At 28.6% G+C, this 27,471-nt stretch overlaps 1 protein-coding gene across 2 annotated transcripts in view; it reads left to right on the top strand.

The window, feature by feature from the left end:
- Window positions 1–275: 275 nt before the first annotated feature.
- LOC136978735 (collagen alpha-1(II) chain-like) overlaps window positions 276–27,471 on the top strand; it is a 107,408-nt gene continuing 80,212 nt past the window's right edge. Inside the window, exons 1-4 of one of the 2 annotated variants that reach the window (XM_067274542.1) lie at window positions 276–518; window positions 24,134–24,316; window positions 24,408–24,445; window positions 24,660–24,725. In XM_067274542.1, coding sequence (XP_067130643.1) covers window positions 440–518; window positions 24,134–24,316; window positions 24,408–24,445; window positions 24,660–24,725 — 366 coding nt within the window. In that variant the 5' untranslated portion in view covers window positions 276–439. The remainder of the gene's footprint in view (window positions 519–24,133; window positions 24,317–24,407; window positions 24,446–24,659; window positions 24,726–27,471) is intronic. The other variant, XM_067274534.1, reaches the window with a different exon arrangement.

Here is a 27,471-nt window from a genome sequence, read left to right as displayed (position 1 = left end):
TTACTTACAAAAAGTTTGAAGCAAGTCGAAAAAATTTTTAATGAGAGAAAAAAAAAAGTCAAAATGTCTTTATGAATCTGTAAGTAATTTTTCCAACTTTATAATCTGGATTTCGTCGTCAACATAGAACAACAAAAGAAGGTCACCCATCTTGAAATCATCTTGAATCTCACAGCTGACGACAAGCGTCCACCCTCTCGTCGTTCAGGTCAACTGGATCGGATTACAGCTCTTCTTTTTCTTTTCTGGAACCAGACAGCGTAGGCGGATTAAAATCGCGAGGTTATTAGAAGCTACAAAAGTTGGTGATTCGTATTACTGAAGAGCAGTCGGATCTGCGTCCCTTCCATCCGTTCGTGTAACAAAATAATTCACTCGATCACTCGAATGGCATTTACATAAAGTGAAATAAGTTGGCATTTTTCGTAAAGGACCCAAAATGGTCCATTGGACTCTTTCTCTATCTTTTTTATTCATCGTAGTTTCGGCACAAACTCCTGATCCTATTGATGATTTCGGTAAGTTTTCATTGTTTATCTAAGCATTTAAAAATGTTATTCAGTTAAATATAACTTCATCTATTATTTTAAAAAGTGGATATTTTTATGCAATTCTTTTCAATATGATACGATATGACGAATTGTTTTTGAAATTTTTTTTTCTCGCAATTTTAATGGAAATTTAGCGATTTTCATAAAAATATTTGTCATTGAGTTATTCATAATCTTTTAAATATTAAAACATGAAATATTATATATATGTATTTTCTACTATGTGACTTTATTGTATAATTATTAGAAGGACCTAAATAATATGCAGTATAACTGTGCGTAAAAATAAACTAAGTGGCAAAACTCTGAATATTATGATAAATAAAAATATTTTACGTTTATTCATTTTATTATTTTTTTTATTTTTTATTTTATATGAATACAGAATATAAATTATTTAATAAAATTAATTTTTCTTTAACCGATCTTAATAATTTTAATCTTAAGAATTGAAGAATTCGGTAATTTAATTTTCATGTATAATTTTATAAGTGTAAAATACAATACGTTTATACAATTAATTAAAACGGTTGGAAAAAGTCATAAAAATTTTCTTGGATTTGAAAACATTCAATGATATATATTCTAAAACTTTGTTGAACCTTTTCTATACTTAGGCAAAAATTAATTCGCTACTCGTGATATATAGCCTAATAAAAATAAAATAATATATATTGATAAAAATAAATAAAAAATTTAAAATTTTGTTTTACTGTATTAAAATTTAAAGATATATCATCTGTCCAACGACGCCCAAACGACCCTTTAGATAACGACATTGATCCCTCGAGGATCAATAGAGCTGTTCGAACAGAAAGTTATTAGAAAAAATAAATTACAAACTAAATAGAAACAATAACGAAAATTATATAAGATGAAAATAACTGTCAAATTTTGAAAAACAAATAAAATCTGAAAAATGTCTTTTTTTCATATTATTATTTAATTAAACTTGTGTATCTGATAAACGATGAAAATATTAACACTAAGTTTAATCTGATATTTTATTTTGGGCACTTTGTTTTGAGATACGTTTATAATGATCATAACAACAAATATTGAAATATAGCTTACTTATTATCTATATTATTTATAGATTTTAAGAAATTTAATTCAATGTTTAGTGTTCAATATAATTAGAGATTAACATTAACCATACATACACGTTTTACATTTCTATTAGTCTAATGTTTAAAAAGTTCTATTATAATAATTATTTGGATAAATTTACGTTTGAAAATGTAAGTATTAAACAAATTATCATCACATTAAATTAATAATTTGTATGATATACACATTTTTACATATTTGCATATTTAAATAAAACTATTTACTTAAATAGTTTTGATTCTAAACTTTTATCCATCAATTAAATGTATATATTTATATACAAATGTATATATATTTTTTTCAGGAATTGACAATCCTTCTTATAATTCAAAAATTTCGAAACAAATTAAGAATTTCAGCAATAAAGTCGACAAATTTTGAATTTGAAGCTTTAGAACACAAGGATATAAACATTACAGAATTGAATGAACTTTTTATTTGATTAATTTTTATATTATAAAAATTGAAATGAAAGGTTAAAATAATCCTAAACTTTTGCCATCAATTAAACAAATTTATGTATTTTAATAGAATAGTAACAAACTAAATTTATAGTTTTAACCTCGTTAAAATTACAACAAAATTGGCCCTTGACCTAATTTGGTCGTTCTGCTTGGTAGTTCATTACTTCTTCAATGTTGATATCAATGGAATGAGTGTTAAGTTGGGCAGCTGGGTATCAACATAGTTTAATGTCCTCCATGGTTTTCTTTTTCTCTGGCAAAAGAATGCCGCTTACTCAATAGACTTTAATAAATATAATTGCTTTGAAAGTTTTTGCAATTGTAATTCTAACTGCAAATTGTAAAAGTTGCGAATACTTTGAATATTTAATTTATTAATTACTTTTTTCATATTATTTGCTTAATTTCAAATAACCCTCATAATATAATGATACAAATTAAAATTATAAATTTTTAAATAGTTTTTTTTATTATGAACGGAAAAAACAAGAATTTTAAATAAAAATGCTTAGTAATAATTTAAAAAAATCATTAAAATCTTGTACATCTTTAGAAAAAATGAATATAGTTTTTCATTACACAACTTGATAAATTTAAAAAAAAATTATTAAGCACAAGTATTAAATATTATGATATACTGTATATATGGCAAGAAATATATAAAAATAATTGTAATGTAATGACTCAAATGTTTTTCTCATATGACTATCATATAATCAATTCTATCGTATCTTCACATCTGTTTTGATTTAACATTTATTTTTTTAAATAGTACTGTAATATTTAAATATTAAAATCATTTTAACTAATGAATTCCATCTTTTAACGAGGTTATGAAGAATTCACTTTCAAAATAAGATTCTTGAAAATAAAGTTTAATGCTTTAGAAGAAATAGGAAGTTCCTTCTTTTATTGAAACTTGACATACTATATATGAACTTGTCCTTCATTATTTTTATGCAGCCATTTGGCTTGCCATTTATGCGGGGGAACTTTAACAGGAAATAGTAAATTATTTGGTATAAAAAGTTTATATATTTTATAATTTAATATTATTTTATTATACAAATTATTTCCTCATTTTTTTGTTTATTAAAAGAAATGATAATCTGTTTTATTCGACGGTTTTTTTCAAACAATACAAACTTATTGTAGAATTAAAGATAATATAGTAAAAAGTTGTAAAATATTTTATAGGTTGATCTTGTAATTATAAATATATAAGTTTTAATATAATTATATACCAAAAAAGCATTTAAATTTGCTTTTTTATTTAGTCTTTAATTAAGTATTCAAAATATTTTAGATTTTCTGACAAAAATTACATTCAATTTTCCATTAAATAAGCAGGAAAATAAACGTTTGGTTAAGTTTCGAGTCAAAAAATTTTTTAAAATGTAAATTGAAATTTTAATCAAACGTCTATAACTAAAAACTAAATTTATATAATTGAAATTGTTAGGGGGAAACGATACATAATGGATTTTGATCATGTACTATCCGGATTTTAGAACCAAATATATTTCATACTGTAAAGAGGTAAATTTTGGGATAGCAAAATTCTGATTTAAATAATGATTTCTAAAAAATTACTGTTAAGTATTAAAATAAAAACCACTAAACAGATGCATATGATTTCATTAAACCCATTAAAAATAAGCAGACTCTTTCTATTTATATCCGTGACAAAAATTTAATAGTTTATCTAAGCTGTTTAATTTTTTCAAGCAATTTAATAAATATTGGCTGATCCCTTTGCTTTCAAAATGGTGCAAACTATTCACTCTAATAATTTTATTTTAAAAATTATTAATAATCAACTAGATATTTCTATATTTAATAGATAGCTGAGATTATTTATATTATATTCTAATACAAGAATAACCAAGGATTAAGACTATTTTAACTAAAAATTTGATATACACTCATTCTTAAAGAAAAAAGTCTGAATAAATTGACAACCCCTGGTTTCGGTTCATATTTAATTTATATTCCGAATTTAAGTAAATCTATTATTTTAAACTCTCGATAAATTTCTTCTTTTGTTTATGGAATGAAAAGATGAATTTATATACGAAGATTGAATTTGGGAGAATTTAGTACTTTTTTCTCAATTTTCTTGTTTTTTAGACTAGATTGCAATGTTAATGATAATCTTTTACAAGAATATTTTGGGTTAATTCGATCATTAATCACTTTCACATATTTTATGTAAACATTCTGATATCTACAAACATTGTGATCTGATTGTTAAATATTTTATTTTTTACCGTTAATATTATTAGAATTTTTCTGCAGCTTTAATCTAGCAAAGGTCCCTAATTCCATCTTATATTACATTGTCCGAATAAACTATTTTAAATTACATATTTATGGATTGAAAATTATTTATTCAGATTATCGTTTCACACAGTTTAACATTCGTATACCGCTTAAATTTTCGTGTCTAGTAATCTTTGTAAAAAAAAAAAAAAATTGTGAAAATTACTCAAATACGTACTTATCATAACTTGATTAGGAGAATTCATACAAAATATATAATTTATTGAGAAATATATACATTTAAAATAATTCGTTGCAGCAGTATTTTTTCTTAATAATGATTCTATGCGTATATAGCCAGTATATAGCCGAAAATCGCCACACCTCTTTGAGGACGTTTTGCGTACCAGACTGCTAAATATTGATTTAAGTCATTTTCCGATCTCTTGGACTTTATTATTCTAACTGAAAGAATAGACAGTCAAAAATAGCGGATAATTCCCGTGATGTTAAACAATATATAAATGAATGGGATATATAAAAGTTCAGGACGTTTTAAAAAATTATAAGAAATGAAAAATTTATGATTTAAATATTGCTAAAAAATTTTCAACTTAAAAAGATTTTTAAAAGTTATATTGTTAGATGTATAATTCTTATCAAAATCAATCATAATAACAGAATACATTAGTTTAGAACTAATATGAGACTTCGGAAGTTTTATATAATACAAAGCCAAACAAGTTCTGATCACATATAGGCTAATTTATGCAGAAAAGATATAAATAAAAGATTCAACTTTAAAGTTTTTATTAAATAGTTTCATACTGCAATGCATAAAAGAATTAATTTTATTTTATTTTTATTTTTATTTTTCCGTTTAATAATTTTTCAGCGTAATAAGGAATTTATTAAATAATTTTATAAGATTATTTTTTAGAATTTTTCTATTTGTAAAATATATTTTTTATTATCCTAATCCCTAAGAAAAATCTCCCATTAATCTAAAATTGTAGCGATTAATAAAGCGTAACTTAATTGGGATCAAAAGTCTTTATTTTAGAATGTTCATTTACACATATTATACAAGTTATATATATATATAACTTGTATAATATGTGTAAATGAACACATAATGGAAGCATTGTACAAGTTATATATATATAACTTGTATAATGCTTCCATTAAACTTATTTTTCTTCGGGATTATTGTATTTCGATCGAAAAAAAATTTAATAGAAAAACTAACGGCGGGTTTTAAACGAATATTTAATCTTATATGTTAGTAGGAAAACAGCATTAACAGTTTCTATGACTCCAGACAGACAGATTTTCATTGAGAATATGATAAAGACACGGTGACACTATTCATTAGTGATAGTGTCATACTAGTCAATACTGTCGATCACACAGTATAATGATACAATGAATGTTAACAGATAATTAACAATAAATATCAAAACGAATTACCAGTAAAATATTTAATCGATACATTTAAAACTAAATATTAAAATAAAAATTTTGTAAATTTCATAAAACATTAAATTTACTAACAAGCTAGCAAATTTTTAAGAAATTACGATTTTGCATGGAATATTCAGCTTCACCCATCGATGAATGTAACCAATAGTAATTTCTAGAGATGTAAGAAAAGACTTTTTATTACATATTTGGAATTGAAATTAGTCACTTAATGAACTGTTTATTTATTTAAGATGCTTCGTTCTTTTAACACATCTGAATAAAGACAGGCTTTCTAGCAGGAATGGTTTTAAAAGGAAGTGGCAAATTAAATGCACAGTATCACACATATGTATTTTATGAGGTGTAGGTGTATATTAATGTATTCCATATGGAAATTCTTTTCAAGTGTTATTGACATTCTCCGAATGGCGAAAGTACTTTCATGTTTTTATAGTCAAATATCATTTTTACAGAATGTTAAATTTAAAGTATTTATTATAACAATACAATTCTTATATATTCACTTAAAACATTAAATGAGAACATGTAAGTAAATTTTACGAAAGCTTTTTATTTTCGCTATATTTATTTGAATATTTATAATTAAAAAAAATAATAATGCAATAATGCGGAACATATCAAAATATAAATTAGCATTCATACAATGACTATTCAAAAATTTCTCTGCAAGTTCAGTGTTTGCCGCACAGTTAAGTGTGCTTCGAAAAAATGATCAAATTAACCTTATGGTTTCACTTACAATATCTATTGCTCAATATAAAAGATGTGAAAAAATTTTTTTTTTGTTATTGCTAAATAAAATGCCGATTTTTTCATTATTTTTCATAAAATAATGAAAAATATTAAAAATAAGCTAAGTAATATATATATATATACATATACACAGTATAATCTTATATTATTTTTATTACAAAAAAAGAGACAAACACTAAAGATACGTATCTTTAATGTTTGCCTTTTTCCGTAATAAAAATAAATATCCGTATAAATTTCCGTAAATAATTATATTTACTAACTGCGAATAAAAATTTCAGTGCTTATAAACAGGGCTGTCCAGAGTTTCTATGAGATCCAGAGTAGAGAGGGTATATTGATCTATTTAATACGGTATATATCGTATAGCTTAATTCTTCGTATTTTATTCTCAAATACTATTAATATTTTAGAAAATAAATGATTAAGTACATAAGCTTATAATAATGACTTCTATATATGATTCATCTCTCTAAGTTGTATGTTGACCATTTTCAATCATAATATTTGACTATGGATTGTATTGCATATTCAGGAACCATAACTTATTAAACTTACCTCAGAAAGTCATAAAAAATTTAATTATTTTTAACACTTTTATTTGTTGTTTTCTTTTTAAGCGTTAACGAGATCTCTTTTTTTTACTGTTAAAGATGTAGGGGATGATAATCATAAATCAATAATGACTTTATTTTTTGTATTCAAAATAAATAAAACCTGGCACTCTTTGGCCTACCTAGGTCCCTGTGCCACAAAAACCCCAAATCCAATCATATCCAATCCAATCAAAATAAATAAAACATACACAAAATATACTACGACCGACTTATAATCACAGACGAAACAATCCATGACCAGAATAGACTAGACATCAAATTCATTGAGAAACAAAACAAAATCACATACATTATAGCCTTCCAAACACCTATAACATACAAAATATATATTGTAAACAATTAGTAAATTCTAAAACTCGCCCATAAAATAAAGCGCACGTGGAGAATATATAAAGTATTTATTTTACCAGTAGTCCTTTCTTGCACAGGTGTCATACTACGTATATAACCCAATAGTCTAGAAACATTAGGACTTCACAACAACACATACATCCTATTACAGAAACCTGCCATACTAAATGTATGCCAGTTAGCCAGGAAATTCTAAAAACAGATAGCCTACATACAAGAACAGCACGTAAATAAAACAGTAATTTTACATGTACTATGTATTTTCTGTTGCCTTAATCTTGGTTTGACATGGCAATAGATACTAGTATGAGCCGAATAGGATACATCCCACCAGCATCACAATAATAACAACAACAATAATAAAGTGGTTTAGAATGGTTTGGTTTGGAGTTTTGTTTAGAGAATTCAAATAATTTTGTAAATGAAACTCCATAGAAATACCATTGATAACGCATGTTTCTAGTACTTTGATTGTCAAAATTATATATTTCTCTGATAGAGAAATATAGTAGGTACCAGAATAACAAAAATGCACAACGGGAAAGAAATAGAGCCTAAAGCTAGTGACTCTTACTGAGTCTATCCAAGCTTATAACATCAAATATGTGACAACCTCCGGAACCCTAACGGCTAAGACGTCAGTCTACCGCCCTGGGAAACTTGGAATCGAATCCACCCGAGCAATCCCAGGAATTTTCTATGTACGGTCAGTCATGGATATCTTGAGCCCCATCCCTCATCACCCAGCTGACTCCATTGGGGGCTTAGTCGAACTCGTAAGTATATATATAAAAAAAAAAACGATGGAGTCAGATTCTATTCTTCTTACGTTTTACTTCTTAAAGTATACGGAAAAAAACATATTTTCCTTCCTGTTCTGACTTATGGATATATTATATAACTAAAAAATTCTCTAAAACATTGTGTTAATGAATTAAAAAGATTACAGTTAAAAAAGGTAAAATGAAATCAATTTGCAGAGAAAACTTTTTATTTACTTTAACAAACTTCCTATATGATTAAGTATGATTCGCTTCGTAAGTATGATTAAGAAGCCTCTTAGTGTCCCCACAGAGGAAAGAGTTAAAAATAAAAAAATCAACGTGAAAAATTCAAAAGAAAAACATTGAAATCAAAACTTACTGATAGAATACCATCAAGCAGATCAATACATAGGCTACTCTTCATACTGTACAGAATTGTTGGAATTATTGATTAGACACTAGCAGAATTACATGCATCGGATCGTTAATCAAAGAAAATAATGACTGTTAATCATACCTTGCATTCTTGCAGTGATAAGGATCAGTCATACAGTATTTGTCTCGAGCGGAAGGAAGACGTAGGAAGTAGACTAAGAATAACACTCAATAAAAAAAAGAAACGCGGAGCTGCAGATATTATATATTCAGAACAACAAAGAAGAATTGATTCAGAAAATTAGCAATGAAGATTTAATAATACTGTAAATTCTTTCGTTTTATCAATTTTAAGTTACGTAACCGCGATGGCCAAATTGCGACTCGCGATACACAAGTAGCTCTTCTATACTCTTACAGTGGCTCCCGTATACTTGTACAATTCTTCTTTTTACATTTGTACGTACTTTGTACATACCACTTACACGCATGTAATCAGGGGTGGATCTACATGGAGACTAATAGGGCTTAAGCCCTAGGCCCCCAAGTGTCAAGGGCCCACAAAAATTGAATTACTGTATTATCATAAATTTTTAATACTTTTTCATTATCAATGAGCATTTATCGTATAGTAAAAAATAGTTAATATTAATAATACTATAAATTATCATTATTATTATATTATTAACAAAAAAATGAGGCCCCATTGGACTTCAATAAGCCCGAGGCCCCGAAAAACCTAGATCCGCTCCTACATGTAATAATATTTTTGTAAGTTTTCTGACTATTATGTAGTGTGATAATATATTATCCCTGAACAGACAACTGAAAGCTGAGGGCACGTTCATATGAATAGAATTTAAGCAGTTTCTGTCCCAACTAAAAACCCATAAACTTTTTATCAGTAATGAAGAAAAACATTGATGTGTATTTATATAAAAGGGAAAAATAATTTGTAATTAATCTACTTTCTCAAAGTTTTTTTTACAAGCTTTTCCTACAATCTTATCCAAACGTATGCATTCGTAACCTAACGTAACAATGATATTTGTTTAGAACAGTGATAAATTATAGTATTTTAGCTATATACATATATACACTATATAAAATACCCCCAATAGAGAATGCGGCTATCACGTATTTTTTTTAAGCGACATATGGCTCTTGTCGTGATAAGGTTTAGGTCCCCTGTTACATAAGATGGAAACATGCCTCGAAGCAAGTGACAAGTAAAGAAATCCACAGTCAATATATCAATTATATTAAAGAAAATATTGATAAAACTGCAAACAAAAATTAATGGAGCACAACGAAAAGCCTCTGAGAGTGAAGAGTCAAACTAATAGACAGATGGCATGTAATATTCCTGATATAACTAAAGCGGAAAAGAAAAAATATTATTAATAGTCTAGACATCACAATACCAGAAGACACAAGGTGATAAGAAATTATAAACGATGACAAATATAAGGATTTACAACTCGAAATGGAACGACTCTGACAAAAGAAAGTATCGTAGGTAACAATAGTGAGTGGTGTTTTCGAATATAAGCAAGATTAAAATGCTTAGAATTTCTGGGATTTAGTTAAGAATCTTTGCGCGTTATATAAATTGACAGAATCACAATCTATCAAATCTAAAACTTGGCACTTATTGGAACAGCTGGTGTATTACATCGACATCTTTATCTATTTCAGACTCTTGGGAATTAAAGCATCAATATTAATAATGTGATGGACTGTGCATTTGTTGAATGAAAATTTAAAGACATGATACAATTTAAAATTCTTATATATAAATTATTCTAGAGCTCAGTTAATAAATGTGATTACATAGTAACTAATATATGAAGTGAAAAATTCTTCATTTTGCTATTTTTTACGTAAATCGTCGTTAACTCTTCTGCAGAAATTTTTTTACTCTGCATTAAACTTTAGAATGAAAACGACGAAAGTATAACAAAAGAAGCCATTATGTTTTCATTAAAATTGTATATCTAAAGATCTTTTTTTAAATATTTTAAAGACCTAATGCATAAATAACGTTTAAATATTGAAACATCAAAATGTTTAAAATAATAAAGTGGAGTATCCAATTATATAAGAAATGCTATCATAAATTTTAAAATATTTCTATAAAAAAGTTATTTATTAATTTAATGAAAGCGTCAGTAATCAAATTTTATTTTTAGATTTTGAATATTTTATGAATTTATTTTCTTTCTGATACCTCTAGTAGCTGATGTTTTATTTAAATTAATTGAAACGAGAGTCTTCTTCGATATAAAAATATATCTTCATTTAATTATCTATAATTAATCGAAAGTTCTTAACAAAATCCATTAACACTTCGAGATGACAGGTTGATTTGACGAAAATTTTCTCTTCATTTATAATGTATTCGAAACAAGCGCAACCAGGGTTCTGTTAAATCTTCAATCAATAAATTTATTAGCGTGACGTTAAGATTTTAAGGTTTCACGTGTTGACTGATGGACTTAGATTGATTATAAATAAATAAATAAAAATATATATTTAAAGAGTGTATATATGAATACCTTTAATTTTCGTAATTTTTTAAAACAATTTTGATAATTTCTTAATATACCAGTTAATGTTACATTTATAAATAATATTTGAATATTATTTTTATATTTCGAATCATTTGTTTTACGTATTTAATTTAAAAACAAAACAGAAAATTATATACGCTATTTACTATAAATATTACAGATTTAATTCATGAACTTCCACAAAAGAGACGGATAGCGCTATAAATAAGTTAAAATAAATAAATAAACAAATCGTTGGGAATTCTACTGCTCACCTATCCGTTTAATTACTGTGTCGGAACTGCTCCGATTATTCAGTTCCGATTATTCCAGCAGTTCCGATTATTGAGGGAAAGATGTTTTCCCAAACTCGACCTATGACCGATTAAGACAACAGAAACGTAATCTTTGTCACCAATGTCTAGACCAGTGTTCCGCAAACGGTGTGTCGTCACAATGTCAAAGGTGTGACGTGAACTTTTACAATTGTCAAGTTTTATTTATATATTTTTATCACAGTTGCTGTGTTTCTTATGCTTCTATTTCATTCTCTGCCGCAGCACTGATGAAATAAGATGATGTTTGTTTATTCTTTATTATAAAGAAGAAGAAGGAAGAATGATGATAATAATAATAATAGGTTGGTGGCATTACGTAATTCTATTACTAGTATCATATCATACGTTTTTGAGGGAAATAACATTTTGGTGTGCAGTGTTGAGTCATGGGTGTGCCGCAAGTAGAAAAAGGTCGCGGAACACTGGTCTAGACCAGTGATTCCCAACCGATGAGGCGTGCCTCCGAAGGCAGGCGCGAGCCAATGCGCACAATGTTATTTAGTATACGACTGACAAGGGGACAGCATGACGTTGGGTTTACTAATTTTGATCAAACTCTGTGAGAATATAGTGCAGACATGGGCAAATGCAGTTCTGAGAGCTGCATGCGGCTCTTTTTGAGTTACATGCGGCTCTTGCTGAAAGTGTTAATTTCTGTTTTTTATTATTATTTTTACAGTTTTATTTTTATAATTTTGTGAAAAAATGTTTATTAAAAAAATTCAATATTTGTTTATATTATACTTATATTATATAATAAAATCGCGCGCTTTACCATCTATCCGCCACGACAGTACAGAACTGCGGCTCCCATGCATTTTGCAAAACCTACATTTCGGCTCCCACTGAACTCTTGCTTGCCCACCCCTGATATAGTGCATCTCCACAGACTGACATATGCTTAGAAGCAAGGCGCCACACTCAAAATTAAAAGAGAAAATTAAAGTTGAAAATTGCACAATTCATTAAACCTTTAAAATATCTATTATTTAAACAGTGGCCGGTGGTTCGGGGGGGGGTGCGCCAGTTTCATATTTTAAGATTGCTGTTTCGAATCTCCTTGTATTAATTTATCCTATTATAACTTTATTCAGAGGGAATAAATTCTTGATTGAACCCTATGTACTGTACACATATCCATTTTGTTTGTGCAAAATGCTGTAGATAGATATATCTGTATTTTTAGTAGTCTAATTGTATTTTTCTTTATATTTTCAATCAAATCTTATCGTTATTATTTAACTTGTAATAAAAGAATATAGAGCAATAAACACTTTTTTTTCCCGTCCTATGGGCACTAAGAGGGCCTCTTTTAAAAGGCCCATTATGGGTTCAGCCAGGCCCACAATGGGGCGACCGGGTGGTGAGGGACGGGACCCGACATATCCGAACGGACCACCCCCCGAAAAATTCCTGGGATTATTCGACCCGTTCGGATTCGATCCCGGGTCGCCCAGAGCGGTAGGCTGCCACCTTGACCGTTCGGCCATCCGGCCGTCTGCGAGCAATAAACACTTGTGAGTATGCTGGGGAGGTGTCATTGCAAGGGAGTCGCGATGGGGAACGAATACTGCAGAAAAGGTATGGAACAACTGATATAGATCCTGAGTTAATGTCAATTTCTTCCGCACCGTGGCGCGTATGCGATGTCACCTTTTTCGCCCGATCGGAAGAAAGATCATAAATGACGTCAGAATACCAAATATCTTCTCAGACTTTAAAGTGGCCGTCAAATCTCCTTCGTAACACGACCTTTGAACTTTCTCCACAATAAACACTGTTGTCGTAACCGTTTTAAATTTCTTTTTCGTTACTACTGTACTATGGTTTTTGTTGAATGAATGAACTCAGGAAAAATTTATGGTTTCTTGGTACCGTAAGCTTAATTCCAACAATAAGACAGAAGTTTAATAACATTAACGTGTGTGATGATGTGATGATTGATAACCTAACAAATTTGTGTTCTCTTAACAGGTAAAGAGTATTGTTCGGCTTTTTACAACCTGCCACCTTCTCCAATCCTATTTTCAGTGTCTTTATTTGATGCCTACGGTCAAAATTCGTTCTCTGAAAGAGTATTTTAACCGATTCTTTTAATTTTAAAATATTTCGTGCGTAATTCATTCTTTCAGAATATTGAAGGCGATACTTTACATTTTAATGAACTAATGCTCGCTCAGGGTCTATACCAGTGACAAGAGTCTAGCTCTTTGGTAAGCATTAGTTCTAAATTATGCCGTTACGGCGAACAGCGCCATTGCAGCAACTGGGTGCTTGTATCTTCGTGCGCTCCTTATCTATAATTGCATTATTTTTCCCTATGTAGTTTTTAGAAATGTCGCTAGATGGCGTCCATTCGTTCTTAAACTTCTGGGATCTGTTGTAGTAATAAGTTAGTGTTTTTCTTTAACAGCGTTAAACAAAAGAATTATATATTTGCATATATGTAATTCAAACACCATACTATGGAACGTTTTATATTAGTTCTTTAGATTTTATTATATAAATTACACAAATATATGTATGTATGTATTTTTTAAAATTTACATTATCAGATAAAAAGATATCACTTTTAGCTAATGAAGTCTTTCTCCGTAGCTAATTTGTAATTCAATGTGACACCCAGCTAAATAAACTCTTACCTGTTGACTTTTTACTAGGGAAGTTTTGACGCTTGACGATGATGTTACTGCCTCTTGAAAGGAAGTGTGTTTACAGTTATTCAGCTGCAAAGTAAGCAGAGTTGCAGAATATATCAAACCATCATTATTCATCATTGCTGGAACAATTTGATGTATGCAGTTGTTAATTCATTGTCATTTAACAAAGGAGCTGCCAACAAAATACCTAGTATAATAAAATTTATGGCATGATTTGAGTTCCAAATGATATGCTTGGGACCTTAATAGAGCTGTACTGTACATCATACCTATAAGGAGCAAAAAAGTTAAAGGAACCGTACCTCTATGAGTGACCCTTTGCGAGATATAGCTCCCCAAACTTACTCTGTGACATAATCCTATACTTTTTTTTTGAATCAGCATTATCATGACGTCAACGTCAAGTGCCAAAACTTGCCTATTGTTTAATTGAGTTTTTAGGAGATGATTTCAAGAAACGTTGAGAAACGAGGCTTAGCTAGTACTACGTAAACAAGAAAGCCTGTTGGCTGGGTTGTGACGTCATAAACTGGAAGCAATTTGTGTTAGTACTATTTATTTAGGATTCTTATATTTAAAAATTTTTGTTAGATTTCAGGAAATTTTCAAGATTTTTATACATTTAAAAAATTAAGAAAATCTAGGATATCATTCATAAAAATTTTATGGGTAACTTTAAATTGTACCCATAAATTGTATATATACTGTATATTATATACAGGGTGGGCCAACGAAAACGAAACGGCAGAGTGTTCCTGTTTGTCCAAGCAAATCGCTCGGATACGTCGATTTTATTCTCGAGGGGACATCTTATGCAATAAAGTTTTTGCGATTCTGAATACAACAGACAACAAAAAATTGTAAAAAGTCATTTATTTTGTATTAACTAAACAAAAATTTATTTCGGAAAAAAAATGTTTGTTTAGTTAATATTCAGATTCGCAAAAACTTTATTGCATAAGATGTCCCCTCGAGAATAAAATCGACCTGTCCAAGCGATTTGCTTGGACGAACACGAACACTCTGCCGTTTCGTTTTCGCTGGCCCACCCTGTATATATACAATTTATTTTTCAAAACCAACTCACAAAAAAAAACTTTTTTTATAACCCAGTATGAACAGATTTAGACAAAACGAACATTTTCAACCATAAACTTGATCTTCATCAGGCTATTGACCAGTATAATTTATGATTTATCCTTCCCAGGGCTTGTGCGAGAAGTTGTTTTATTTTTTCAAGTCAGTGAAGTTTTATTTTGCTTAATTAAAATAATTATATATACAGGTATATAATTATTTTAATTGAAAGCACTCTGCAAGATATAACAAAATAAATATTAAAATTTTGGTAGTTTTTACAATATTTTACATAAATATTTTGATTCAAGAAAAATATTCAATATTAGGTTGTAAGTTTTAACTATTTTACAATAATAAATTGTTACTTTTTCCACAGAATATTACATCAAAACTTTTATATGTTAACATATTTTATTACTATATATACATTAACATTATTACTATATACATTAACATATTTTCCAGAACAAGATTTAAAACAAATATTCTATTATTAAACTTTTTTTTTTTTTACTTTTCCCAGAATAAATGTGTATGGAGTCAAAAAAAATTAAATGTATTTATGAAAACTAATGATAAACTGAATGAAAAAAATATATGTAGATTTAGTTATGTTTAGTTTTTCAACATTTAATTCAAAATATCCATACTTAACATTTGAACATTTTGAAATGTTTTAGAAGGATAGGTTTTCAATGATACTGTAAATATGATTGAAAACTGAAAAATTAATCTGTTTATTGTTAAATAAACTTTTAAAAAATTAATTATTACTAGATACTTTTACAACTAGATTTATAATATTTTTGTATGAAATGATGTTAAAACAATTGCTTCTAATGGAATTCAGTAATGAAATTTTATTAAATATAGGCTGTAGATAATTGAGAATAAATTATCACCTTCAAATTTCCAACAAAATCTGTTTAATTTAATTTAAACTAGTGTTTTAAACTATCCTTTAATGGCCTTCAAACTAAAATAACAATATTTAAAAAACAAGATAGGATTGGAAAAAATGTTAGTCTACATTAAATTAAACAGATATTGCTGGAAATTTAAAAGTGATAATTTATTCTCAAGGATACATTCCAGTTACTTATGATTTATTACCTGTAGATGAAGAATAGCTTATTTGTATACAATGTAGCCAATTACACTGCCAGTTTCTTATGAATTAAACAGATTTTGTAGTTGTCTATGTCCCTATTAGTTAACTAATTTCTTAAATGATATAGTTCAATTCCATTCTTACTTTCATGATTAAAAACATCATCACGAAGATATTGTGGTATGTTTAACATGTTTTGAATGATGAAAGTAAGAGTTATATGTAAGATTAATAAAAAACAGAATAAGTTGGAAAAGATGAAATATATTTTTTCATTAAATTGTTTCTTTTAAACTAATAAAAAAAAATTATATCAAGTTGAAATTAATGTTCCTGGTAAGCATTACAGAATACTTGTAAAAATAATTTTAACCTTGTCAATTTTGATATTAATGTTAATGTTTTCTCTAATATTTATGCATAGACAGAAAGATAAATTTAAAAATCTATCATAAATATTTTTATTATTGTAAGATATCATATATTACATATTTCTTAAGTTTGTTGGACAATATTTTGTTTGCCAGAAGCTATGGCATTCTGTTAAAATTATAGGTCGTCATTGTATGAAAGAAAAAAAAAAAAAAAAAAATGGAATCAAAAACTTCAAAACTTGTTTCTTGCAATGATGAATGATTTGTGTAAATTGCAAATTTTAAATTAAAGGAAATTGGAACAGTATCCTAAAACAATGTTTAAAATTGTTATTATTTTTTTTATAAGAAAAACTAAAAATGCTGATACAAGATTCATTGCCAAAATAAGAATCTACATCAGTGATTCCCAAACTTTTTCAATCCACTGCCCCTTTGATTCATAAAGTTATACCCAACACCCCTAACCCATTTTCTCTTGTGTGAGAAAGGATTGGAAATATTCTTAGGAAAACTTTTCTATGAATCTCACACTTTGTGCCCTTATTGTACATTGTTCTCAACATCCATAAACTATTAAATGCAATGTTTCCTCTTATCAGTTTAACAGAGGAAAGGGAATGGCTGTCAGTGACCCAACTTTTGCCTTTGGTCACCGTTCAGTACCCTGCCTCCAGCGCCCCCTAGATTTACTCACTGCCCACAAGGGGGCATTATTGCCCACTTTGAGAAATGCTGGTCTACATTGATATATGCATAGGACACATAATCAATGTCTTTTAGTATTCTACATGGCATTGATCATGTGTCCTTAACAAAGTAATTTCTAAAAATTTAATAAATGCATAAGTATACAGATTATAAGGTTCATTCAAGTGAGTAGTGGAAAGACCTGTAAAAAATTATTCTGTTTTGGGCATGTCTAATCTAACCAGAAGTGATGCAGCAGAATATCTTGGCAAAACACACACTTTGACCTTTTGGTTTCTTTTGATTTTTTCATTAGCCAGGACCTGTTAAATATTTGATTTGATCATAATGTGACAATTTTTACATATTACTTTTTGAATATCTCACTGAATACAATATTCTTAATAGAAAACTTATTTCCACTCATTTCTGTGAATATTCTAATATTTTTAAAAGAGAACACTCTGGACAGAGCTACTTCACAAAGTATGTTCACGCATTGTTATGCCTGTACAATGATAGTCAGTTTGATTTTGATTGCTTCCTTTCTATGATATAAGCATGATTTGCGTAGACAGGGACTAAAATGCTAGCAGGTGTTGACAGTCTGTGGGAAGAGATAAAATCTTGAGAATTTCATACACAATATTGAAATTGGTTTAACTACTTTTACTTCTCTTTAAATCTTTAATGTTGGATACATATAACAATTAATATTTTTATAATTTTTTTGACTGAAAGACAAATTATGCTGAATACAATTTCGTTGGTCACAAAAGTGCTTATAAACAGTTATAATGTTATAATTTTTTTATTATTATTGCTTGAATGGTTGTTGAATTTTTTGATTAAACTCAGTTTCAATGGTACTGATTTCTATTGTTAGTACAAGTATTTAAATTTCTGTTTAGCTCTTTTTTTTAAATATATCTTATAAAGAAAACTGCTTTTTGATGATAATAAGATTACAAAGAAGCATGTTTTACAAAAAGCTTATTATCTAATATTGTGATTAATTTACAAAGAAGGATTATTTTATGAGAATATAACTGAAATAAAAAACAAAAAAAATAGATATAATAATTACATATATTTTAGAAGTATGTATGTGCAAAAAACACTCATAACAAAACTTTTTTAGTGTAATGGAATGTAAAGATTTTAATGTAAATGTTATATGAAAGGATAGTACTTTAGGGTTCTAAAAAGTTTAAAAATGGGGTGCAGAGTGCTAAAAAAGCAAAAATGGTGCTAAAATCCGCATTAGATATCTATCTTTAGTAAAAACTTTTTTATTTAAACTGAAAGGTACAGTTTGTTTCACATTCATTTTATACTATACTTACATATCATTGTTGCTTGAATCAAAGTAATTTGTCAAAAGGAATGAATTAATTCAGATAAGGTAATCATTTCCAAATTTTCAAATGTAAATTTTCTGTATTTACATTAAAATGATGTTTTTGTATTCAGTAAAGATCATTCAACATTTACAGATGTTAGTGGCAGGCTTCTTGACTCAAAATTCTAAATCTTTGTTTTCTATGACCTTTGTATTATACAAGGATATATCGAGGTATAACTTGTTGAAAAAAGGGGGGGAATGCACTGAGGACCTTACAATATAACAAAACAATTCGGACAGACGAATCTTCCTTAGTTTATTAAATATATTAAAAATAAAGGTACCTTGATTACTTGATTCAAACACATAAGTGATACTCTTATCAATTATAAGAATAACACACCTAATCTGCAATTACAATAGTAATTACTAACAATGATAAGACTAATAGACGATAAATAAATAAATAAAAACTATACAATTAATTACAAGTTAGTATGTACAGTAGCCGTATTTCATGGTAAAGTTCGTTATGAAATACGTTTCCTTTGTTGGTCACACGTGGGGTCTTAACCTGTCCAGTCACGTAGAGACTTTTCAAAAAAAAAAATTTTAGGTAATAACTATCTTACTAATGAACCAGGAGATCTTAGACTCTTCTTCAATAATTCCTTGACATGAAGTAGAACTACTGCTGGATAGAATTGGATTATCACGAGATGATTTGCCTTCCTGTTTTCCTGATCAACTTGACCTTTCTCTTTGAAATTCCTCTTCTGGTTCTATGACGACTCGAAATCCAAGAGCAAAAAAGTCCTCACCCGTGGAAGTCTCCACCTTTATAATGCCCACAATCTGGGTGTTTAGTCCATCCACGTGGTCCTTTGCATAGCGAATCCACAGCCGCGATATAGCACTGCCAACAAAAGGCAATAAGGGACATGTGACAATATGGTTATTCATTACAACTAAATCCCGATACAATTCTCTTAACAACGGAACAAGATTACATAAATAAAATTAAATTAAAAAGAAATATAAATCAATAGTTGCAGAGCACTACACCTTCTTTAAGTCTGGACTCTTAGCAAACTCTGTTCTAGCAAATGGAAAATCCATCTAACTCATTTCTTACTGAAGAAAATAATTCCCACTGTTTTTTTTTGAAAATGCTTTCTAATTTGCTGATTGCATCAACAATGAATTTGTATGAATGTTTTAGCAGACAGTTGTTCTGGACACTAAAAAACTAAGTTTTTAATTTGACCAACTGCAGCAGAATCAGAATGTTTTACATTTTTCAGAGCAAATTCTTTGATTTTCTCAAAATGTTTTTATGATAAAAAATACCAGCCCTTATCCATGTTCCCCATTTTGTGATGACCAAATCAGGTGGCAAAGGAAGCTGTGTTACTTCATAGTACACAGCAACTCTTACTGAAGCTTTCTTTAAAACTTTTTTTATCTTTTAGCACATACTAATTTACACCCCAAATGAAGGGCATGTGTTATGCATGAAATGTGATTCAAGTTGACAAACATTGCTTTTAAATTTCTGAAAGCTGAGTCCTAACAGACCAAGCATGTAAGGTGCTTGGTCTGTTAGGACAACCCATACATTTTGATATTTAATGCCATTCAGCCACAGCTTCATGCAGGCATCATTAAATGCCTGCAATACATGGGCAGCATTACACTTGTATATCTTTTTGAGCATTGCATCCACTAGTTTGTTAGTGAGGCAACTAAAATATTCAAAACCAACCATTTTATGTCATTCATTGCTTCATCTACAAGAAACAAAATTGGGTTATCTCCAATTATATCCTTTAACTTACTGATTGTTTTTGCATATACTCGTTGGACATAACATTTTCTTAAAATACTTTTATCAGGAATGGTTTTGCCTGTCCATCTGTCCAAAACATTTTTTAAACTTGGATCACTGACCTTACTTTGAGGGATCTTAGAATGTAAGAAAGCTGTAGTTAAAGATGAAATGAATTCATTTCTGGAAGTAGCACTGTTACTATTTTTTGTCAAGAATTTAAAAAAAAAAGTTTGTTTTTACTTGCTTTTTTTACTTTAATTTGTTTCTATTTACATGTTTCACAGTAAAAATACTTTTTTATGTAATTTTAACATGTTCCAACTTGTATTTTTCTTCAACAGTGATCTTTATTTCACAAATATTACATCTCAAGAAAGTTCCATCAGTAACAACACCTTCTTCAGCTAGTCTTCTTCCCTCCTGTTTACTACTTTTGCTATTTATTAAAAGAAATATTCTACAATTAAATCAGTCAACACTTGAAACTCTGCCTCGACAAAGCATAACTTTCATTTTAGTCACATGCAAAGAGAAGCCGCTTAGAGGCTATCCATAAATTATATAATGCAGTTTTAGGGAAATTTTGACCCTTTCCTTACCTGATAATACTTGCTAACAAATCTGCATATTCCTCCCCATTTTTTACCTAACATTTCAGTACCCCCAAAGTTTTACAAGAAAAAAATCAATTACTAGTCTGTGACATCTGTCAAAAACCAGCATTGCCAAATTGAGCCACAAATGCAGGTATTTAGGTTAAGATTTTGAATTGAGTTTAAAATGTAAACTAGATAAACATCAGCCCAAAAATTTTCAATTCCAAGAATTGAGGTGCAATTCATAGTTAAAGTAGCCAACTGGGAGCAAAATGTGCAGACCTGGCAACCTTGTTTCCAAGAGACACAAATTCAACAGTGGCTGACAATGGTTGCATATTGAACAACTTCCTTGTCAATCACTGCTTTCAAAGTGGCAACCTGCATGTACTCTACTCTCTCTCAAATGACCACTTGGATGATCAGTTGACATCTATATTTAGATTGTATGACTCATTCACTGTTAGCAACCAATTTCAACACTTTTCTGCAACACGTGTAACTTAATTCTATATGAAACTTTATATTTAAATTACTTTCTTTTCTTCTGTGAAACGAATTATTTAATTGGTCAATTTCAAAGTTGCCAGTCTGTAAAAAGCAAATAGACCAACAAGGTAAGCTAAAAGAGCTGACAAGTGAAAGTTATTACATGCATAATATTCAGTCCAATACGGTATATAAATATATACACAATATATATACTTACAACATGACAAGACACAGAACTTCATTAAAAAGCAGTGATGCCAAAGAAACTACATATTTTTCTAACTAATTACAGAAAAAAATTTTGATAGGAGTAATTTTGAATTCAAATTCAAAACTGTTTACAGTCGAAATTTGTCAGCCAATGAAAAGCATAATTTCAATTTCCAAATGTTTAATGGGCAGGAAAATTGGTTAGAAATCATTTAACTGTTGATACTGCAATCAAACTTAACAAATTTCATTTGTACTTTTGTGCAGAAGTCTGAAAAAGGTGGAAAATGATGCTAATTGAGAGAAATTTGGAAAAATGGAGAGAAGGGTGCAAAATGTAGATTAAAAATTTGATTTAAATGGATCAGGTGATTATTTCCTGATGGTTAGTTAGGGTTTCCCCAAAATAAGATCTTCATTAAAAGCAGTGTGGCATCACAAACTCCTAAGCTTACTTATAAGCATTAAGTAGAACAATATGATTTGATTAGCAGTTGCTTACTGTCACTTTCTAGCAGAAATATTTATTGAAATTCAAACATTAAATTAAATAATTTATAAATCAAAATTGTGATACATGATGTAAAGATAAAATTTATTTTTAATCTTTTAATACAAACAGTTAATACATGTTTTAGTATTGACATATTAATATATTTTTAAGCAGCACAATCATTAATGACTATAATAAAATAGCTTAAATAAATGATAACAGTTAATTATATTAGATTTATATTTGAATTTTCTAAAATCATGTACTTAATGATTATTTTAATAGATATGCAACAAATACTGTTTATTTAAGGCCACTGAAGATATTATCAAAGAAATATTTTATCTTTCTTGTGGCCATCATCAACTTTTTGGAAGCTTGAAAGCTGAAAATATTTCTTGTTAATAAAATTATCTTTGCTGACATTAAACAAACAATATTTTATCAAAGTGTGGTATTACATGGGGCAGCAAAATTCCTAGGGCTGGTTCTGGTAGTGTTATTTTCGGTTAAAAAAAAAAGGAAAAATGAATAGGCTGTATTGTGATTGGAGATTGTAATTCTGAGTGCATCATTTTTCAGGTCTCTTTTGCTCACAGCTTCTTGCAACTTTTGCCAAATGGACAGATGCATTTCCTAATTGATTGTTACTTCTGGCATGAATTCATGTTGGACTAGATCTTTACTGTTAAAGGAGGTGATTAGCAGGATCTTTAACTTGGACTTCAACATCCTGGCTTTTTTTGGATCCATGTATGACAGCCATTGAGTTGATTAGCACTTTATTTCAGGATTGTATCCATAAACCTAGTTATCATTTTATCTTGTTATTTTCAGTCATCAAGGAGATGTTTTGGCAGACCATTTGACATTCCTTTTTCTAGGTCAATACCTGAGGAACAAATCTGTGTGCTCTTTGTTTTGAGCCAAGATCTTCATGGATGAAATTAATATTCTTAATTTTTCAACTGTTTTGGGTTATCTCACTATTTTTTGGTGTCTGGATCTTGGATTATCTACGGCTGAGCAGTGGCCATCTTATGCCATTCAAATGCTGTTGTTCATTTTATTGAAATTTCTCTAAAAGCTTTCATTGGCTAATTTTCCTAATTGAAGCAAAAAACTTCAGACATGTGCATTGTATGTGTAAATCTTCCATTGAAAATCATTGAAACAATGTTACTATAATGTTTGCAGTCACATTTTTTAGAAATATAGATGCTGCATATTATTGATTTTGCACCCATAATAAACTCAAGTTCATCTGCTTTTTACAACCTGCTTTAATTTCTTTTACTCTTTGTTTTTTCTTATATCAAGCCAATTTGGGAACTATTTGATCATATATTTGTATATATACTTGTATATTAATATATTGAAAACATGTTTTACAAATTAATAATAATCATCTTAGAAAAAAGTCAAAAATAACTTGTTGTACATAGTACTTATTAAGCAATAAGCACATTAAATGATTATAAGAATAACAATAATGATGTTCAATTTATGACTTACTGATTATGTATTACCAGTAATCAAATTTGAAATAATATCTAAGTGTAATTTATTGTACATTTATTTATTAATTTAAATGTTTTCTTTGGTAATTATTTAATTTCTTTGTTTCAGAGGAATCCTCTTGCATACATGAAGGAAAAGAATATCGTAATGGAGAGGAATGGAGTCCTGATGCGTGTACTCTTTGTATGTGTTTATTAGGAGAGGTTGAATGTGAAACAAAACATTGTCCAAAAATAGAATGTAAAACTAATATGTATATACCTCTTGGAGAATGTTGTCCAATTTGTGCTGGTAAAAATTTTTTGCATTATGTACAGTACTTTTTTACTATATATATTTTAATGAGTGTAAATTTATTGTTTCTTTATTGCATTTCTTACAGATGAAAGTAGTTTAGGACCTGAGGAAACAGTCAGGCCTGTAAGTTAAATTTTTGTATTATGTAAAATAACACAAAAATGTAGAAGTTAGATTTTAAATCATATGATTTTTAATTATATTTGTTGTCATAACTATTCCATTTTCAGTTTCTTAATGACTGATATATGTCTAGTTTTTGGCGTATTGTGTTTAATTATTAGATGTAATGTTTATTTTATAACAGATTTTTAGCATTTTAACAATTAAATTTTAGTTTCCAGATGGTGGTGGATCAAGAGGTACAGTTGAACAGCCTGACATATATATCCCAGGGGAAAGGGTAACTATTTATTTTACTATTTATAATACTCATTGTTAAAAATTATTTCAGTAAAGTAAAATGCTGTTTTCATTAATAAAGACATACATAACAAATTGTTAAAAATCATTGTAAAAAGGATTTTTCTGAAATAGTGATTTCTCTTCGAAACAATGTCTTTGAATACAGACACATTCCAACATTTATGTTTTGTATGAATGTATAAGGAAATACTTTTTTCTGCCTTTAAGAATTTCAAATAAATTTGAATTTTATTTGTGTTCTAAAATCTGACAGATATTTTTCCTTCAACCTTTTGGATAAAAACAGAATATTTTTGAATTGTGATTTTATGAGTAATTACACATAGGCCTATATCCTGCAAAAATTTATTGATAAAAATTAATCGTTTTGTTTAAAGATCTTTAGATTTTTAAATTGTTTTGTAAAAAATTAATTGTTTTGCTAAAATCTTTAGATTTTAAAAAGTGAATGGACCTCAATACTTTTTGAATATAATTAAAAATTGAGCAATAATCATATAATTTAAAATAATACATTGATGATATATTTTTATACAAATAAATTAAAAATGAAGATTAGTAAAACTAATTAATAAAAAATAAATAAAATATAACATATATACAGGCAGGTTGTGATTAGCATGAGCCAAAATTCAATTTATATATTTATATTGTTTTTATATAACACACATTTATGTATACCTGAGAATCAAATGAAAAGATGAGTCATGAGAAGTAGTGGGAGAAGTTTATGTGACCCTGTAAATCAGGCTTGGTGATGCTATGAGTTAGTCTTGCTTCTTAATGTCCTGCTATATGTGAGAATACAGCAAGTCTCACTTAATGTCACTGATAGGGTCATGGTAATTGTGACATTAAGTGAAACAACTTATAACAAAACAAATTTTACCATAGGCAAAATGATATAAACAAGAGTTAATTTCCTTTTGTATTGTGTTTGTATAACCTCCAACTAATATTAATCCTCACTTCATTGAATCAATTTCACTGTTTATAAAGAAAATTCATTAACAGTAATTGTAAATAATTAAAAATGTACTTGTACCTTATCCCAGACTTGCTCTACTTGAACATTTATTTACTATGGACTCAAGAAATAATATTTGAAACTCCAAATGAATAAACGAAAAGTTTATGGACAACCCTTTACTTTTTAATGCAAAAAGTTGATTCTTTTTATAGCTGTATGAACAGAACTGTAAGATAATCTAATCTCTAAAGGTGAAAGTCTTAAAGATCATGATATCTGGATGTACTCAGAAAGCAAGTCTTCATGACACTTGCTTTCTGAGTGCATCCAGATAACATGATGTCTTATCAGCTTATCACTTTTTTGGACCTTTTCTCTTTTCTATTTTGTTACACTGAGACCCCAAGGACTATCACTAATTTCAAAAGCCTGTAAACATTGACATTTGTATGTTTAGTGAACAGGATATTTTTGTATGAACCATTGCTTTAATTTTCAATAACTTTTCTTTTCTATGTAAAATTTAACTATAAAAATTCTCAGTTCTGCAGTGTAAACATTTATAGTTATTACAACATTTAATTTAAATAACAAATAGTAAGTTAACGCTGCACATGAGAGTCAGTGATGCATGATGTGTCATTTGGACACCGCCAACTGATGACATCTTTAGGTGGCTGGAAGGCCTAGGTAGCTAAAGCATCAGTCTGTTGGTCTGGACACTTTGGAATGAATTTGAGCAGCAACCCCAATAATTTTTTGGCTGGACACTCTGGATATGATGGGTCCTGTCCCTCACCACCTAGCTGCCTCCATTGCAGGCCTAACCAAATCCATAATGAGTATGAATGAGTAAATGAATATGAATAAAATAAATAATGAGTATGAAGTCTTAGTGTTCATGTGGCAGAAAGAGTCAAAAATGAAAAAAATAAAAATAAAAATACTCATGACATCATAAAATCACCCTTGCTACTTTGATTTCTCTTTTCATTTGATCACCTGGTGTATGTGTATGTATATATAAATAATTATTCAAAATTTAATAAAATTTATTGAAAAAACCAATCACTTCTTAAACAATAAATCACAGAAAAATTTATAGCTAAATACAAAATACAATTTATAATGAATGTGTATAGATATTTTTTATATAGCTTCTAATTAAATTATCTATATATATAGTTAAGCTCACTTTTAAGATTGTTTTATGATCAATGGGGGCATTTCCAGAAAAATTTTTGTGACAAAATTCTTAGTTGTTTAATCCAACTCTAAAGTAAAAATTACCATATTCCATTTAGAAAACTGAACTTCTGGTCTGGATAGCCCATTTCTGAACATTACCAAAAGTTTAAAAATATTATCATTTATGAATGGAAGTGAGTTTTGATGAAACTCACTTCCATTCATTTCAAAAGGGGAATGTGGGTGGCCTGTGACATCCTGTATAATTTAAAATTAAAAATGTTAAATAATCTGTATATAACTGTATAATATATATAAAATAGTTATATTTGTGTATATATCCATAAATACATACATAGAAATCTATTTTTTTTTAAATTTTATATTAATTTAAATGTATGTGTATGTAATTTGAATTACATAAGAATATATAATAATAATAAGAAAACAACAACAACAACAACAACAACTCTCCCGTGGTCACCACCTGGTCGTGGTGGGAGAGCCCAGTAATTTTACTGATCCTTAGGGCAATGCAGGCTGGAGCATAAGCTCCTGGTAGGGA

Source organism: Centruroides vittatus, unplaced genomic scaffold (genome assembly GCF_030686945.1).
Source record: "Centruroides vittatus isolate TY-2023 unplaced genomic scaffold, ASM3068694v2 contig_1154, whole genome shotgun sequence".
NCBI lineage: Eukaryota > Metazoa > Arthropoda > Arachnida > Scorpiones > Buthidae > Centruroides > Centruroides vittatus.
The sequence above is the reverse complement of the archived record's forward strand: the minus strand, read 5'-3'. Positions and strand labels throughout refer to the sequence as shown.